Below are 19460 nucleotides of genomic sequence, written 5' to 3' on the forward strand. Positions count from 1 at the left end.
ATTAGTGAGCACTTGCCTTTCGCCCAAACAAGTACACCTCTCTCCATCTCTAGGCCAACACGAAAGCAAAATGTGCATGATGCTAAAGGTGTTACTGCTTGCTGACTTCTCTGCGTACAGTGAGAGCTCCATGATACTCTTCTGACCTGCAGCCTGGGTTTCATTAAACCTAATCTAAATCACTCAGGCTTTAGATTAAAATATGTAACTCCTGTCTTTGTCACAGCCCAGTTACAACCCCCAAGGCAAGCTGCCTAAAAGTCTGTGGGGTCACATTCACTGCCTTGATGGAGAAGGCACAAGTTCGTGCCCACTCTAGGACTTTACTTTTATGAGCCCATATCCATCAATTCCAAGGACAGGAAGAAGTAAGCCCTTTCTCACTGACACCAGCCCTGGGGCCTTCAGATTCTTAGCTTCCCTCCCCTTTTTCATACCAGCTGTCCATAGCTCAGATTCCACTCCAGAGATTTTTCTCAAAAAATCATTAAAGCCTCCTCACCCTGGAGGCCCTCTCACACATCCCCACCCCTTTCAAGTATCTTGAAAGTCCCCTGCCGTATCCAGCTCTTTGGAGCTGCTATAAGGCCTGAATTTGGACTGCAGAGCCAAGCTCTTGTCTCTTTCTCCAGCTGTGAGATATGCCCTCATTTGGACTGGACAACTTGAAGTGAGGAACTGGTCTGCTTTTTTCCACCTCCCAAGTGCCCAATATCGGCAGGGCCCACAAAGTGGCAGTTGGTCCAGATGGCAGGCCATTCTGGTGGCAAATAATCTCCACTGAGCCATAATGTTCTTTGGGGTAAGCACCCAGCCACCTCAAGGGGCTTTCCCAGCCACCCCATGGGTTTTCCCCAGTCCACATCTGCGTGACCTCATATTTTAGTTGACTTCTCTGCTGCTGAACACGTTAGAGAATCTTCTGGAGTGGTCAGTCCCTCTGGAGCTAAAATGATATTGGGTCTAGGTCTCAGCACTGTAGTTTTTTAACTTCCCCAAGGGTCACAAGATCACAGCTAATTCGCAGGGTCTTGAACATTAGTAAAAAGTGATCCCTCTGAGTGGCTGCAGCCCCAAGTTGGGGGCTCCATTCTACCTTATCCTGCGTCCTGGAACCTACGATGTGATCAAATCCAAGACAATAAAAAAGCCCGTTTCCCTTTCTGTCACAGGAAATGATCCTTCCTGCCCGCCTTCCTCAGGGAGCAGCAAGGCACAGCCCTCCACAGTAAACAGGCCGGCCCCCTCGGGCACTCACCTGTTCCCTGGGTGATGCAGGAGACGAGGTCCTGCAGGCGCTCCTTGAATTCCTCGAAGCTATCAGCGCGCACAGCTGCTTGAAGTCTCTGGGGCTCCTCTTGGTGCAGGCGGCGGAGCGCCTCTCGTAGGAAGCCGTGCATGTCCAGCACCTCCTGGTCCGAGGCATAGCGCTTCATCCTCTGCACAAGCACGCTGCCCGTGCGGATGCGCTGCAGCACGGCGTCCAGTTGGCCCAACTGGCCGGCGATTTTCTTGTACTCGCTCTGATATCGCATGTTCACTGCCTCCAGCAGCTCCTTTTCCTGCGCCTGCACATGGGCCACTAGCTGGCGTACATGTGAGCGGATCAGCTCCTCCACGTTGGTGCGCACGCGCCCCAGCTGGCTAACAGCTGACCGCATTTGCGCCTGCGCCATGCCGAAGGCGCTGTCCTGCTCCTGCAATGCCTGCGTCATGGTGTCCAGCTCTTCCTGCCGCTGTTGGATCTCTGAGGTGATGTCGCACTTGAGGTCACTGTGACCGCTGTCCAGGAGCGCACAAGAGCAGCAGAGCGGCTTGGAGCAGCCTCGGCAGTAGATGCTGCAGACATAAAAGGCAAGCCTGATTTAGGGCTCCCCTGCTTCCCCACCCCCTTTTTTATTCATTCCTCTTAAAAAATTACAAAATTTTGAATCATGGTATGTTTCCAGGTTTGTGCTTTCCCCAATTCAGTGTTTGTGGCTATGGTGGTGGTATCCAAACTACCAGTAAAACATTAGAATATTAAAGTTACTAAGTAACATTGACTAGTAGTCTCCATCCATGAAACAATGCAAAGACATGTTTAAAACATCAATCATCTCTTCCCACCACTTCTGAATTTCCTTTCCTCATGTGCCAGGTAACCAAGTGACCATCCTGGGTACATCCTTTCACACCTCTCTCCATTCAAACCACTTTACACAAATATCCAGACTATGCAGCTGCTTGCAGGAGTCTAAGGACTTGGTACATTTCATCCCAGCTCATCCTTGCTATTAGATCTAGCCAGTTAGGGGAGAATGATTGTTATCCTCATTTCACAGATGAAGAAAATTAGACATTCAGAGGTTTAAAGGTTGACTCAAATGATGATGATTATTTTTTTTTTTTTTGGGGGGGGGTGATGCTTGTACTTTAAAAAATGAGATTATGCATTACTTTGTAACTTCCTCCTCTAATTTAACTTTCATTCAGGATATTGTTCTGGGTTTTTTAAATATAGAGTTAACATATTTTCTTTAATAGCTCATTATATACCATATGGATTACAACTGATTCAATCATTCTCCTGTTAACAGACATAACAATGACTTTCTGTTTATACATTTTTTAATTTTATTTTTTTCCTCTTTCTTTTTCTTTTTGGCTAATATGAACAATATTTTATGTAACCTAATGCATGGATGTTTTTGCTTCTATGAAAGAGATGATCAAAAAGAGTATTGCCAGGTCAAAGAATGTGTATATTTTTATTTTCTTAATAGATTTCAGCTAGCAGATAATTATATAGCATTTACTATATGTCAGACACAATCATTAATGATAAATATTAACTCATTTAATCCTCCCAAAATCCTATGGGGCAGAAACTATTATGCCCATTTGTCCAAGGTCACACAATTAGTAAATGGTAAGATGTTCCCCACCCTGGCTTTAGAAGGAAGACAACTTTGCTGACATCGAACCTGGGACCTTTCAGTCCGCAGACCGATGCTCAATCCACTGAGCCAGACCGGTTTCGGCTATAATCCTTATTGTTGAGAGTATTACAGATCTCCTCCTTTCTTGTCCCCAATGTCCCCCTCCACCCAGTTCCCACCCCATCCTAGGCTTTCACCACCCTATTGTATGTGTCCATAGGTTAAGATCTTTGGTAAATCTCTTACTGTCCCTGTCCCCCTATCCCTTTCCCTCTGAGATTCATGAGTCTATTCCATGCTTCCATGCCTCTGATTCTATTTTATTTACCAGTTTATTTGGTTCATTAGATTTCTTGTTCACTTATTTTGATTTTTAGATTTAATTGTTGGTAGATATGTATTTATTGCCATTTTATTGTTCATATTTTTTAAATCTCTTCTCCTCCTTTCCTTCTTCTTCTTACTTTTCTTAAAGAATACTCTTCAGCATTTCATGTTATACTGGTTTGGTAATGATGAACTTCTTTAGCTCTATCTTGTTTGTGAAGCTATTTATCTAACCCTCAATTCTAAATGACAGCTTTGCTTTGTAGGTTCTTGCTGTTCATCACTTTGAATATTTCTTGCCAGTCCCTTTTGGCCTGCATAGTTTCTGTTGAGAAATCAGCTGACAGTCGTAGGGGTACTCCCTTGTAGGTAACTGTTTTTCTCTTGCTGCTTGTGAGATGCTCTTTGTCGTTTGCCCTTGGCATTTTAATTATGATGTGTTTTGGTGTGGTTCTCTTTGGATTCCTTTTGTTTGGGGTTCTCTGAGCTTCCTGGACTTGTAAATCTATTTCTTTCACCAGGTGGGGGAAGTTTTCTCTCATTATTTCTTCAAATAGGTTTTCAATATCTTGCCCTCTCTCTTTTTCTGGTACCCCATAATTCTGATGTTGGTATGCTTGAAGTTGTCCCAGAGGCTCCTTGCACTATTTTAATATTTTTGGGTTCTTTTTTCTTTTCTGGTTGGGTGTTTTTTGCTTCTTCATATTTTAAATCTTTGACTTGATTCTTGGGATCCTCTAGTCTGCTATTGGATCTCTGTATATTATTCTTTATTTTAGTCAGTGTATGCTTAATTTCTAGTTAGTCCTTTTTTATATCCTTGAGGATCTCACTAAATTTATCCGCAGTTTCTAGAAGATTCTTGAGTAGTCTTTATAATCATGGTTTTGAACTCTATATTCAGTAGTTTGCTTTCATCCATTTCTTTCATTTGTGACCTGTTTCTTCATCTCTGCATTTTGGCTGCTTTCCTTAGTTGTTAGAGTGGCTTTGTGTGCTAAGTGTCCTATAGGGCCCAGAGGCTCAGACTCCTCAGTTACCTGAGGTGGACACACTTGGTGCACCCCTTTGTGGGCTGTGTGCACAGTCTTGTAGTTAAGCCTTGATTGTTATTGGTATCACTGGGAGGAATTGACCTTCAGGCCAATTGGCTGTGCAGATCAGCTAGCTGTGTCTATGATGGGAGAACTTCTGAGCTGGAGACACCCTTATGTGGCAAGATTTGCTTCAATGGGACTTTGGTGCTCATTGAGTCTTCCCCCTGAGTGTGTCTCTCTTATGGATCTGAAGAGTTGTAATCTGGATGGTCTCTCTCTGACCAGCGTTTAAACTGGCTCTTAAATCTCCAAGGAGAGAGGCCACTCAGCAGGAGCTACAGAGAGATCTGAAGATCCCTTCTCTGTGTTTGGGGTTTGGAGGTGCCCAGATGAGGTACAGCTGTGAAGCAATGCAAGCTGCTGTGGGGCCTTGGGTCTTCTTTTGGAGGCTCTGGGGCTCTTTGACCTAGCTTCAGTACATTAGCTTTCAGATTGCAAAGGGCCAGGCCATTTATATGCAAAAGCCTCTGCGCACAGCTTGGGTGGGTTGTAAATTTGGTGGGGCAGGGTCTCAGGGAATCACCAGGGTGGAGCAAACAGCAATAGCTGACCGTCAGCCCTGCCTGAAACAGGTCCTGTGTCTCTGTGTCCCGCAGCACTGTACAGGAACAATGATTGCTGCAAGTATCTCTGAGAAAAACCATCCTTGAGTTCCGCCTGATACCAGATGGTCCAGTTTCTCCCCGTATGAGTTTGGGTCCCCAGAGTTTCGCCTGAAACTAGAGTTTAGAGCAGTTGGGAGCTTGTAGCTCCCTCCTGATTGAAAAAGACAACAGTGTACTCAGTTGATCGCCCTTTCTGTGTGTGCGCCTCCATTCTTCTGCACTTCACTTCTGCATCTCCTCCGAGTCTCAGTGTACTTTTCACTTTCCTTCTAGTTGTATAATTTCCACTCAGCTAGCCTTCCCGTGGTTCTGAATGATACCCATTTTGTCTTTTAGTTGTAGTTTTGAAGTGGTTGTGCAAGACAGCAAGTCCAGGTGTTTACTTATGCTGCCATCTTGGTTTCTCTCATTTCTTTCATTTTTGACATGTTTCTTTGTCTCTGCCTTTTGGCTGTTTCCCTGTGTTTGTTTCTATGTATTAGGTAGAGCTGCTATGTCTCCTGGAATTGGTAGAGTGTAGTATTTGTTCTGTAGGGTCCAGTGGCTCAGCCTCCCCAATCACTTGAGTTGGGCACTCTAGGTGCACCCCTGTGTGGTCAGTGTGCACAGTCTTTTTGTATTTCAACCTTGATTGCTGTTGGTGTAGCTGGGAGGAGTTGACTTCTAGGCCAATTGGCTGTGAGGACTAGCTGCAACTACAGTGGGAGAGCTGCTGTGCAAAAAACACCCTTATGGAGCAGGACTTGCTTCAGTGAAGCTTTGGTGTTCATGGAATCTGCTTCTTGTGTGTGTCGCTTGGGATGTGTAGAGTTGTAATCTGCTATGGTCTGAAGCTGTCCACTGGTGCACTGACTCTAGGGCCTCCAGGGAGGTGCAAAGTCAGCCACAGCTTGGGACACCAGGCAGGAGCTATAGAGGGATCTGAAGACTGCTGTTATTTGCTATTTGTATTGAGCTTGGAAGCCCAGCTGTGAAGCAAGGCAGGCTGATGCTAGTGTCAGGTCTTGGACCTTTTATTGACAGGTTTGGGGCATGCTGTCACCAACTACAGCTTGTGTGAGAGATTTTAGCAAAAGTCTACAAATGAGATTTTGAAACTTAACCAACTGATTCTAAATTTCACATGATGGAATAAATGGATCAAACAGGTAAGAAATTTCTGAAAAATTAGTGTAAGGAAGATGAATTTTCTCTGCTAGATAACACATTATAGAACTTTCATTATTCAAAGTGTGGAACTAGTCTAAAATTCAAGAGAAAGATCAGCAAAACAGACCAGATAGTCCTAAAGTAGGCCTTGACATCAACAAGAATGATATTTTATACAATGAAGAAAGCATGTCAAACTAATGGCTATTAAAGGGATTTTCAACAATTGGGATCAGGGAAAATGGCTGGTATGGGTTAGGGTGTGGGGGGCAGATCAAGTTAGAGCTTTGCTTTATACAGACTCCAAGATATATTTCTGATGACTCACAGAATTAAATGAGAAGATGCTTCCATAGATATACTATAGTTAACTAACTATTCTCTTAATAGTAAAGATCTTAATGTTACAGAAGACCAAAGAAAAACCAAGCAACACTTAGAGACAGGGGAGTTACATTTTATTATAATTAGGCACAGGCCCAGAGAAAAATGTGTCTTTCAAATTCTGAGCCCCCCGCCCCCCCACCATATGGAGGAAACTTTTTCTATTTATATTTTTTCTAGCTCTTTGTCTTCCAAATTTGGAATGAGACTTCCAGGCCTTCTGAAAAAGAAGGCCTGCATGCTGGGAAGGGGCCATGAGACCATTCTCAAGGCCTGGCCTGGTACCAGCACTAACAACTCTGTCTGGGACATAATAGCATGGTTAAAATTTCAAACAGCAGTTTTTATATAAGATGGATGCTTCATTATAACCACAAAAGAAATGGAAGAAATCATATAATCAACAGATGCAACTATATAAGAACTCAAAACTGTATATTTTTTGGAAAGATATTCACAGCATCCTATAATAAGAAAAGCAAGTTAAGGGACATAAGAGTTATTTATTTTGTTTTAGATGATTACAGAGATAGTAAGGAAAGGAAAAGGTGTATATTGCTAAGAGTTACCTCTTTATCTTATCACCTGTTTAGATTTTCCAAAAGTTCCCAAAATTAATTTTAGGTGAAGGAACTTGGATTTTAAGTAGGAATCAATGGGGAACCCTTGAAGAATATCCACTCTAGGAATTACCACAAAGCTTTCTCTTCTTCCCTGAAATGTACAGTTTCACTTACCCCTTTATGGCTGTACAGTGAATTAACTACATTGTTAATATTTTACATGAATCCCCAACATGTTTCCTGGGTTTTCAGTCTTTCCATCCTAATGCTGCTTCTGTCTAAACTGTCATGCCAGAAACCACCTAAAAGCAGAAAGGGTATGAGTTCTGGAGGAGGATAGACTGAATCTGAGCTCTTTCAATTCCTAACTAAGAGGCCTTGCGTAAATTACTGTCTCTGGGTCTTCATTTGCCCACCCACAAAATGAGGATAAGGATGCCTCTCTCATAGACTGTTGAAAGGACAAAGATAGGCTGGTGTATGTGAGGTGACCAGCATAGTACCAGGTATACATGGGACATTCTGGAGCCATTAAAAAAGAGGGGGCATTAACTACACAAATACACATGGGTAGCCCCACTGTTCGGTGGGTGAATCTTTCAACCTTAGACAGTAAGGAAACATCACCATCAAGTATTGTCCCTGGGCTGTCCCCTTCCCAGTATGGACAAGCCACACCTCTTGCTGGGACCAGAGCATGAGGCTACTTCTGTTGTTCTAGGAAATAGGGTATCTCATAAAGGCAGGAAGCAAAAGCCCTATAAAAATAAGATTAATGGAGGAAGCCAGCCCCAAGCAGGACTTCAGGGCAAGGCCTGGCTTGCCTGAACAACAACTGAAAAACTCCCCACTTCACCACCTCTATGCACCCCCTCACAAGAGTGGACTGGGAGCTTTCACTTTGGAGAGGTAGCAAAAGGAGAGCCTCTTTTGGAATCTCAAATAATTAGCTAGAGGGCAGTTAAAGGGACTCATCAGTCTTTTACACAGTAGTATGGAATGCATTTAACCAGACTGGTTTCCTCCTATGCGCTGGAGGAAACAAGACTTCTGAAGCCAGGAGAGGAGATAGGTAATTATAGAGCCTGTGATACCTGCAGAGAGTGAAACCATTATTTCTATGGCCCTCAATCTTCTAATTATTCATTAGTTGAGAAGAAGATGACTGAGATGGGAGAACCTGGGGGCTCTGAGAGGAAGATACTAAAGATACTAGTTAAGAGAAGCAGCAAGGAAAGGTAAATGGAAGAAACCTTGTCTGTTTCACACTGTTGTCTTATGCTGGCTTCATATCTATGAATGAGGACAATAAAATTTGTGCCTTTTCTTCCCCACTCTTCTTGTGGGTCCCTGCTCCCAAGACATAGGGCTAGTATATCCATGGTATACAATGTTCTATTAGGCCACATAACTCATTCAGTAGGTAGCAGATGCATTGCTGTATGGTACCCCTGCCCCTCCTGCCCTCTTTATAGCATTGAGTGGCACTATCTACAACTCAAAGACCAGGGGGAATTCCAGATTCCTCCCAATCCTCTATTGCTTCAGCAAGAACTCATTGCCTTGTTGATTCTATCTTCATTTACTTTAAAAAATTTACTGAGTACCAACTACAATTATGTGCAGGCATGCAGATAGAATATAAAGGTCACTATGGCAGAATCCTGGTTCCTAAATGAGTTCCCATTGCTACTGTTTTTGTTCTTGCCCCACTAGGGATTATCTCCTTTGGCACTGTTCTCCAATAGGCCTCCCTGCCTCTGGTCTCTCTAATCAACCCTTCCCAGTGCCACCAAGACGATAATTCTAAAATGTGATTATTGTCATATGCTGAGGAGACTGCAATGATGCACCTCAGAAGTACAGTTGGAAGAGTATCAAGTGCAAGACATTTTTAAAGCATCATATAAGTTACATGTTCATAAAGGAGATTCGCTTTTGGGAACAGTTAGGTCACTTGGGGAAATTTATTGAGTTTTAAAATAATGCACTACAATTATATTAGTGAACATTAATGCAACATGAATTTATATGCCAGTAAATGTTACAAGATAGTAAGACAAAGTTTATCACATAGATAAGTACAGTGATTATCAAGCTATTTAAACCTGATCTAATTTCAGGAAATGAAACGGCAAGAAATAGAAATAGAAATAGCTAAAACAATCAATTAATTAAAACCATGAGTAAGAAAAATGGTACTTGATAGTTAAGGTAACAATAATTTCATACAATATGAGTTAAGTAACATGGTATAAATAGGCACTTCGTCTCTTTAGTCATGCCACTCTCAAAATTCCCCACCAACTCTATTGGCAGGATAAATCCAATTATAAAGTATGCCAAAGCAGGAATTTGTTAGAAAATTAAAAGACTAAAGTTAATAATTAAATGTTAATAGAATCTGGTGACAGAGAAATAGGCAGTGAAATTTATGTGACACAATTTTGATATTCTCAAGTACCTTTATAAAAATGTGTGTACAGTGATTTTATGTAGCTTTGAATGTACACTGTGGTTTTGCTCTTCATTAATCATTCAATAGTCATTAAGTAAGTTCCCCCAAATTATAATAATATTAAAAGCCCAGTGCACGAAATTAATGCATGGGAGCGGGGAGGGGGGTCGGTTTGTCCCTCAGCCTAGCCTGCACCCTCTCCAATTTGGGACATCCCTCTCACAATCCAGGACTGCTGGCTCCCAACTGCTCACCTGCCTGCCTTCCTGATTGCCCCTAACTGCTTCTGCCTGCCAGCCTGATCATCTCCTAACCACTCCCATGCCAATCTGATTGATGTCTAACTGCTCCCCTGCCAGCCCGTTTGCCCCCAACTTCCTCCCTCTGCCGGCCTGGTCACCTCTAACTGCCCTTCCCTGCAGGGTTGATCGCCTTCAACTGCCCTCTCTTGCAGGCCTGGTGCCTCCCAACTGCCCTCCCCTGCTGGCCATCTTGTGTCCACATAAAGGCAGGATCTTTGACAACATGGGGGCAGCCATATTGTGTGTTGGAGTGATGGTCAATCTGCATATTACTCTTTTATTAGATAGGATAGAGGCCTGGTGCACAGGTGGGGCCAGCTGGTTTGCCCTGAAGGGTGTCCCAGATAAGGGTGGGGGTTCCCTTGGGGCAGCCTGAGCAAGGGGCCTGTGGTGGTTTGCAGGCCAACCACGCCACCCAGTGACCCAAGTGGAGGCTCTGGTATCTGGGATATATTACTTTCTACAATTGAAACTTTGTAGCCTGGAGCGGAGCCAAGCCTCCTGCTTGCTCAGTGGTGGCAGCCGTTTCTGTTTGGATTTGTTTACCTTCTATAATTGAAACTTTGTAGCCTTGAGTGGAGGCTTAGGCTGGCAAGGGCTGGCGGAAAGCTTGGCTGCCTCCATTGCCCGGGAAATGCCTCCCTTCTGCTCTCTGTGGCTGTAGCCATCTTGGTTGGGTTTATTTGCATACTTGCTCTGATTGGCTTGTGGAGCAGAGTGACGGTTAATTTGCATATTGCTCTTTTATTAGGTAGGATTGTTCAGATTAGTAATCTGAAAAACACTTAAAATAATAAATTAAAAATTGTAATACTAATGGTAATAGAGCAAAAAGAAGAAAATAAGGAGAGAGAAGAGATCTACAAAAACTTCAATAAAATAAACAGAATTATTAGATTGAAGGAGCATACCAGGTACCAGAATATTTTTATATAAAATGCTCAACACCAAGACAGCTTGATTAAATTAATAAATTTCAAGAATAAAAAAGATCTCTAGGCATTAAGACGGAAAAAGCAAATATATCAGGCCTCAGACCTCTCCTCACGAACAGTTGATGTTGGAAGACAATGCAGCCAAGTTTACAAAGTTCTAAAAGAAAAAGTGTGATGCAGGGATAATATTAGACTTGGACAAGAAGTCATTCAAGTATAAGAGTAACCAACAGACATTCTCACACCAAGAGATAGGAATTCAGAAAACAGTCATCCTTCTGGGAAGAAAAATTGCTGATTGACAACATGCATCCAACCAAGAGCTGAATAAAAAATTTAAAAATCCATGAAAGGTGATGTCAAAGTAAAAGGACCAGTGCTGTCTATTGGAGCAATTGTGACATGGAACCAAGATTAGATACATGGCAGGGGACCATCCGGACCTTTCATAGCAAGGGGCTCAGTCACTACTGTCTGAAATGGAAACATTTCATTAAAAGCACTTAATGTCTTCATAATTGTTTTATTTAATCGTAAAGAGATCTTTTCGGAAAATATTTTAGGATGAAGAAATATTTCTTTGAAGCTTAGCAGATCCAATTTTACTTCAGTTCCTTTTCCTTCCATTAATGTAAAGGGAAATTAAATTTTAATACTGCCTGAATATCATGCTTCCTCTTAATAATCTAATCCTAAGGGAAATACACTCTAAGTTCTAAACAAGTGACTTATAGAATCCTTTTTGCAACTCCACCCAGTTATTAGTTGATGAGTGCCTGAATGCAGAAGCCAGCAATAGCAGGAAAGGAGCACTGTCTGTAGACAGGTGAACCGGCATCCTGTGTGGCCCCGACATGGGCAAGCCCTCCTGTTTGGGTTAGCTCCTATGAATGCTCTCACCTCTTGCCTCATTTATACAAGGATAACAGTTCTCTCTTCCTCAAAAATCTTATGATGTGATACAAACAATTTACATGCCAGTAAATGTTACTGGCAGAAGAATGTGGGACTTATGGTAACAGCACATGAAAAATATCTCAAAAGATAGGACAGCCGGGACCGGTTTGGCTCAGTGGATAGAGCGTCGGCCTGTGGACTGAAAGGTCCCGGGTTCGATTCCGGGCAAGGGCATGTACCTTGGTTGTGGGCACGTCCCCATCGGGGGCTGTGCAAGAGGCAGCTGATCGATGATTCTCTCTCATCGATGTTTCTAACTCTCTATCCCTCTTTCTTCCTCTCTGTGAAAAATCAATAAAATATATATTAAAACAAAACAAAACAAAACAAAAGATAGGTCAGTGCTCTATTGTGTTAACAAGAGGTTGAATCCAACCAGACAGTCCATCTCTGACCATGTTAGAAAAGGGAAGCTTTCTATTGGAAAGGGGCTGCCCAGGCACCAAACTCCAAAAGGGTCAGGGAGTTTCACTTGAGGCTAGCAGCAGACCTATTCTGCACTTCAGTTTCTACTCCACTGCATCCCACACACCTGGAATCTTTCCTCTTTTTTGCTTTCACTTGCACTGGTTTTTCCATGACACATGAAGGACACACTCCTCTTTCTTTTTGTACCAGGAAGAACTGGACTTCACCTTTAGGGAGCCCCACACTCCCCATTTTCAGCCCATGAGGAAAAGATTCTTATTCTCTGACATTGGATTTCAGGATGAGGTTGTGCAACCTTTGGAGCTGCTGCAATCATTTGGCAGCCAAGGATGGAGCTGAGCTGGAGGAAATCCATGTCACAAGAAAAAAACAAACAAACAAACAAAATAGGTCCTGGTGACACAATTTCAATATCTAATAAAGTAAGGCCAGAGGCCACCTCCACACCTATTCACTTAAGTGATTCACTCATTTTTTTGCTTAAGCCACAAACTAAAAATGTGCCACTGATTTATACATTTATCTTAGTTAAAATTAATACACACAAACCTTTAAGGTCAAGGTACAGCTCAAATGTCAACTCTTTCATCCTCCCAATTAAACATAACTTTCCCCTCCTTAAAACTGCCTCTGCACTTTATCTGACCGTGTTTTCCAATATGTAATGGTCCCTGCCACAGAGCACAGGGCTGTGTGTACCCACAACTTTCTGTACAGAAACCCTCCACAGATCTAGACTTCCATGACAGGGATTCTTATTCTCCCAGCAACAGTTATCACAATGCTGGGCATGCAATAAATGTTCAATAAAAGATTGTTCAATGGCTGGCTGGACAGATGGATGGATGTGGTTCCAGGTAGTTTAATCTTATGAGTTAGAAATCAATGACAAAAGCCTGATACTTTCCAGTCTTATTGTTAAAAATTCTTATAAAATGTCTATGGTCTCCATCCCTGAGCAGCAAAGCCTACTCTTTACAGATGGAGAAAGCAGAGATCTTGGCTCGGGTTACTTTAAATTCTTTCTCCAAAACATAAAAGGGCACATGGGGGGTGGGGGTAGGGGGGGAGGAGGAGAATCCCTTTTACTCACATATTATTCAACCAAATCTACCTTCGATCTCCCCTACCACCACTCCATGAAAAAAGGAAAGGCAGCTGTTCCTGGCTCTGAAACCAAGTCTCTTGGGTGAATTCACAGAAAGTGGGTCATTTGACTGTGTCCTAACTCCCAGCAGCAGCCTTTTTACTGCCCATGTGATGCTCTTTTTAGGTCTGCATTCAATCCCAGGCAGATCACCAATCACCAATAAGATGCAAATTTACTGATACCTTCACAGAGAATACCCGGAGGACACTAGACAGGGAAGGGATAAGAAGCCAGCCAGACACCTAGAATGCAGAGGGCAAGGGAACTCCTTAGAGATGGCACCCTTGGCTCCTGGCTTCCCCCACCCCCACCCAGCCCCGACCCTAAGTAGGCCCAGAAGGATATGCCATTTCCATTTCTTCTTTAGCCAGCAGAGCTCCCCTTCCTTGTCACAAGCTTTGCCACTGCATGATATCCACCTCTGCCCTGGAACCCTTCCTTGGCCTGCCCAGCATGCCTCTCCCAACCTGCTGCTGATGATTCCAACTTCTGGTCTTGGGGACTTTTTCTCAGTTTATGATATCATCATACCTCCCAAATTTTATTACTCAGTCTTTTGTTTTCTCCACTCAACTATAATTAAAGCTCTTTCTGGCTACAACCTTGAAGGCCCTGGATTAATTACCCCACCCAATCTGGTCAAGCTTCGAGACATGACACCCAGACCTTGGTCTTAGCTCCACCTGCATCCTAGACCCATATTACTCTTGGGTGGGAAGAGTACTCAGCATCCCTATCACACATGATGGAAAGAGTGGAATTCACCTTGACCTCTAGGTCAGACAGGCCCTGGCCTTCTCCCCTTCATCTCTGCACTCTTGCAGATCTCACTCCCACCTGCACCATGACCTCAGTCTCCTAATGTGGCTCACTCTTCCTTGGTTCAGATTCTTTGCTTCAGTTTCTGTTGGACACAAATCCAACAGCATGGTGGTAAATCTCCTCAAATTATTTATGGAATTAAATGAAATATAAATAAGCATGCAGCTAAAGAAGCAAATACTGGTCTCCCTGTTCCTAAACTCACCGATTTCAATCAGTAGCACAGTATAGAAAGGACCTGATCTTTCTACTCTCTGCATTCACATCCATCAGCAGATTTCCAACAGAGTCCCAAAAGGTGACATGCACACTATGTTTTATAAGTCATTAACTGGTAAAACAAAAGTAATTGCATGAGAAAGGAGCAAGCTGAGAACATTCTATGTCCTGGAAATTATAGGATAGAGCCCTGATTCCTCCTAGCTCATCTTGTCTGACCTAATCCCTGCTTTCATGCACACTTTTTTCCCCCTTATCTAAAGAATTCTTTTTATTTGTATATCTATATTATAAGCACTGTGTTTTTCTAGTACTCTGCATCTCCTCCTATTAAATTTGAGTCTCAAACAAATCTCATGGAAGACTTTTCTTTTCCTGCATCAACTTATAACATGGTTTATCCTTCAATAAAGAGCACTGTACATAAAGGAGATAACAATAAATTTTAATTAGATTGTTATGAAGGTCTAAATTCATCAACCTCTTATTTGCTGTTTCTTTTTTTTTTTTTAATTGAATTTATTGGGGTAACATTGGTTCACAAAACCATACAGGTTTCAAGTGTACAACTCAACAAACCATCATCTGCACATTGCTTTGTGCACACCTTTACCTGCAGCTCCTGGAAGGCAGCAGTCTCCATGCTACCTCAGCCTGCTCTTCCCACCTCTATGCCCTTTCTCCTTCCTTATATGTCAGGCATGTTGACACCCTCTTGGAGCTGCCTTCCCTAGCAGATTTAGGCTGGGCAAGTGGCCTTTTCTGAGATCATCTGCCTTTGTGCCTACCTTCCTTATTCCTTCTGACCTTAAACTGAATGAGCACACACCAGACAGGGATAGTGGCAAGGGAGAATGTAAACTCGAGGGCAGTATAATAAAGGGAATTATCAAAGCACAGAGTGACTGATGATGGTGAGCAGGTGTCCTCATAGCACCATGCAGCCCAAAATGTTAAGAGCAGACCTGGTTCCTTCACCAGACTGTGATCTCATGGAGGGCCAGGGCTGTATCTGTTCATATTTATACCCTACTAGAGGCCCAGTGTGTGAAATTTGTGCACTCGGGTGGAGGCAGAGGGTGGGGGAAAGGTGTCCCTCAGCCTGGCCTGTGCCCTCTCACAGTCTGGAACCCTCAGGTGATGTCCAACTGGGGAGTGGGCCTAAGCCATCAGTCGGACATCCTTAGTGCTGCCGTGGAGCCACTGCCGCTGTGCTCGCCAGGCTTCTGGCTGACTGGCACTTCCCCTGTGGAAGCGCACTGACCACCAAGGGGCAGCTCCCGCCTTGAGCATCTGCTCCCTGGTGGTCAGTGCACGTCATATCGACCAGTAGTTCCACCGTTCAGCCGATTTGCATGTTAGCCTTTTATTACATAGGATTACATAGCAGAGGGCCTGCCACACAGTAGGAAGGTGGGCTGAAAGAATGGATTCCACAGACATGGTGACCAAATGCCACCAGCCCCACTTTAAGACCAACTCTGGTGCCGCTCTTTAACGTGTATCCTAATCAGTTCAATGTCCAAGGGTAGAGTGATTTATTCCTGAAGAAAGTTGTGGGTTATTTCTAGGACCGAGGTTTTGTGCAGAAAAAGCAAGTTGAGTTTTTTCAGTAACCACTGGTAAATTGTGAAACAGTGTGAACTGTGTATGATTTTTAAATTTTTTAGCCATCTGTCATGCTCACAGGTCCAGAGTCCTGCCCTCTTGCTGGCTGAACCAGCCTTGTCTATTGTACCTGGGGAGAAATCTACCCCTGACCCCCCACACTAGAGGTGGGGCTACTTGTATGCTATCACCATCTACAGGAGAGGCCCCATCCTCACTGTAGGAGTGGGAGGTGGAAATTGTGGTTTATAGAACTTCTGCTAGCATCAGTTATTAAAGCTATACAAACTAGATATCAACATTTACATGTGAGCAGATGACAAGGAACCACAGGACCTATAAAAAGTATCAGCAGCCAAAATGATCAAACTGATTCTCAGCTCACTTGAAAAAAGGGTAATACAGGAAAACATAAAACAAGAATATATATATAACATACAATATATTCACTGCGGTGAGCTTAGAGAAAATGAATTCAAATTCTAAGCAAGGCTACAAGTAGAACTTCCCTTTTTATTAAAGAGCCAGCCCTATGTGCACTTAGTGGTTATTTCGATGCTGGCCTTGAAAATAACACAGTTCTATCCAATTAAGAAATGCACCTGGCATGGCATTGAAATTATGGGCATATCTAGTCTCTGGCCTACAAGGTCATACAGCTAAGTTTATCTTCATCATTCTTCAAACAGGCTAAAGCAGCCTAGAAAGCAAATTCATTTTTTTAGAATAAGAGGCCATCTAAGAAAAACAGCAGAAATTTTCAAACAGCAGGGTTTTGTTTATGTTTTACAAAATAAAGGTTTTCCTTCTCAGGATCTGTCTGGACAAGGGGCTGAGGACCATTTTCAGGCTGGCCACACATCCTTTGGGGTGGGGGTCCCTGCTGGGGAATGTGGCCAGTCTGGGTGAGGGGTTGAGGGCTGTTTGGGGGTGGTTTACAGGCCGGCCAAGCCTCTGGCTTCGTCTGGAAGGACATCTGGAAGTCTCCCGGTCTAATTAGCATATTATTCTTTTATTAATATAGAGATAGATAGATAGATAGATAGATAGATAGATAGATAGATATGTGTGTACTCTAAAGAATACTCATTTAAAAAAAAAATCCTAGGAATATACTAGTTCAAGGAATATGCATGGTTCCAAAGAAAACCTCAATATAGTCTAAGATATAGAACTCTCACATATTAAGTGATCAGATTATAGAAATTAACATCAAATATAGAAAGAAAACATTACAAGCCACTTGAAAAGAAAACATTAATATTAATAAGGAATATATGACCAAAAGCTAGTATTTTTAAAAGATCACTAAAATAACCACAAATATATATTAAAAATAAGAAAGAAGATATAGTTACAAGTATAGTTAGAGTAAAAAGAGACTTTTAAATTATGAAAGACAACTCAGAATGAACTGGAAAATGTTCCAGAAAATCTGCCAATATCCAAAGTAGATCAATACCATGGAAAAATAATCTACTCCTCAAAATAGGCACCAGTCTCAAATAGTTTTTCAAGAAACTTCTATAAGCCTCAATTGTTTATATCCTTTAAATTGTAGAGCAGAGAAAAGATATAAATAGTAAGATTTTAACATTTATTGTAAATATGTGCAAGGCGCTATGCTAAGTAATTTATATATATTACTAGATGCCCAAGGCATGAAATTCATGCAAGGGGCTTGGCCTTTGCAGCCCTGGCATCATCTGTTCTGGACAGTCATTCTGCTGTTTGGTCTAATTGCATATTAGCTCTTTATTATATAGGATTATGTTCATGAGAGGAAAGCTTACAAATTCATTGAGAGAGATTAGTATAAAATAGATAAGAAAACTTGAAAAAGAAATTACATATATTCATAAAAATTGATCACATCTATAAATACAGATAATAGCCTAAATAAAATATAAATGGAAACTAGTTATGAATTAAAACAATAGCAGTATATTATGACCAAATAGAGATTTCCTCCTGGGAATTAAAAAATGGCTCAACATAAAGAAACCTATTAATATAATTCATAATACTAAAAGATGAAGGGAAACCTTATTAGAATCCAAAGGAACACTCATTCCCGAGTGCTTAACAAATATTTGTATTTGTTAAAAATAAAACAAAATTCTTAGTAAGCAAGAAATGGAAAAGCAACTTTCTCAATGTGATTTTTATTTTTTAATATACTTATATTGATTTCAGAGAGGAAGGGAGACATAGAAACATCAATGATGAGAAAGTAACATTGATCAGCTGTCTCCTGCACACGTCCCCTACTGACGATTGAGCCTGCAACCCGAGGATGTGCCCTTGACCGAAATTGAAGCTCGGACCTTTCAGTTCACAGTCCAATACTGTATCTGTCCTTACCAGCTAGGGCTCTCAATGTGATTTTTAAAAGCTACCTAAGGAAGTCAATAATAAGCATCATACTAAACAAGAAAACTTTTCATGGACCATAGGAACAAGATAAAGTTGCTTTTTCTAAATATTATTATTTAATACTGTTCTGGCCAATGAAACAAAGCCACAAAGTAATGTGTGTACATACTGAAAGAAAAAGTTTTTATTATTTGCAGATGATTATTACCTAAAAAAACTAAAGGAATAAATTGAAAAACTTACAGAATAAAAGAGTTTGAACCCTAGCCAGTTTGGCTCAGTGGTCTGCGGACTGAAGGGTTCTTGGTTTGATTGTGGCCAAGAGCACATGCCCAGGGTTGTAGGCTCAATCCCCAGTAGGGGGCGTGCAGGAGGCAGACAATCAATGATTCTCTCTCATCATCGATATTTCTATCTCTCTCACCTTCCTTCTTCTCTAAAATCAATAAAAATATATTTTAAAAAGAGTTCGAGCCAAAACCGGTTTGGCTCAGTGGTAGAGCATTGGTCTGCGAACTGAAAGGTCCCAGGTTCGATTCCAGTCAAGGGCACCCTGGTTCCGGGCACACCCCTGGTAGGGGGTGTGCAAGAGGCAGCTGGTTGATGTTTCTCTCTCATTGACGTTTCTAGCTCTCTATCCCTCTCTCCTCTTCTCTGTAAAAAATCAATAAAATATATATATATATTTAAAAAAAAAAAAAAAAAAAAGAGTTCGATATAGCCAAAACCGGTTTGGCTCAGTGGATAAAGTGTCAGCCTGCGGACTGAAGGGTCTCAGGTTCGATTCCGGTCAGAGGCATGTTCCTTGGTTGTGGGCGCATCCCCAGTGAGGGGTGTGCAGGAGGCAGCAGATCGATGCTTCTCTCTCGTCAATGTTTCTAACTCTCTGTCCCTCTCTCTTCCTCTCTGTGAGGAATCAATGAAATATATTAAAAAACAAAAACAAAAAAAACAAAACCTTCTAAAAGGAAACATAAGAGATCATTAAAAAAATAAAGAGTTCAATATAATTGGCTAGTTATAAGTAATACACATAAGTTGAGATGGTTAGTGAATGCTAATGATAACTAATTAGAAATTATAATATTCAATTCTCAATATTATTAAATATTCAAAATTTAACTATAATTTTAAAGCCCAAAAGATATAACTAGAGAT

The 19460-nt window shown here is 41.9% G+C and overlaps 1 protein-coding gene across 7 annotated transcripts in view; it reads right to left on the reverse strand.

Annotated features, from left to right (window-relative positions):
• PML (PML nuclear body scaffold) overlaps nucleotides 1–19460 on the reverse strand; it is a 75464-nt gene that overhangs the window by 51654 nt on the left and 4350 nt on the right. For all 7 annotated transcript variants that reach the window (XM_084905651.1, XM_084905650.1, XM_084905648.1 and 4 more), the window contains exon 3: nucleotides 1259–1839. In XM_084905651.1, the coding sequence (XP_084761777.1) occupies nucleotides 1259–1839 (581 nt within the window). The remainder of the gene's footprint in view (nucleotides 1–1258; nucleotides 1840–19460) is intronic.

The sequence above is a fragment of the Pipistrellus hanaki genome (genome assembly GCF_964339955.1).
Source record: "Pipistrellus hanaki genome assembly, chromosome: 1".
NCBI classification, from domain to species: Eukaryota; Metazoa; Chordata; class Mammalia; order Chiroptera; family Vespertilionidae; genus Pipistrellus; species Pipistrellus hanaki.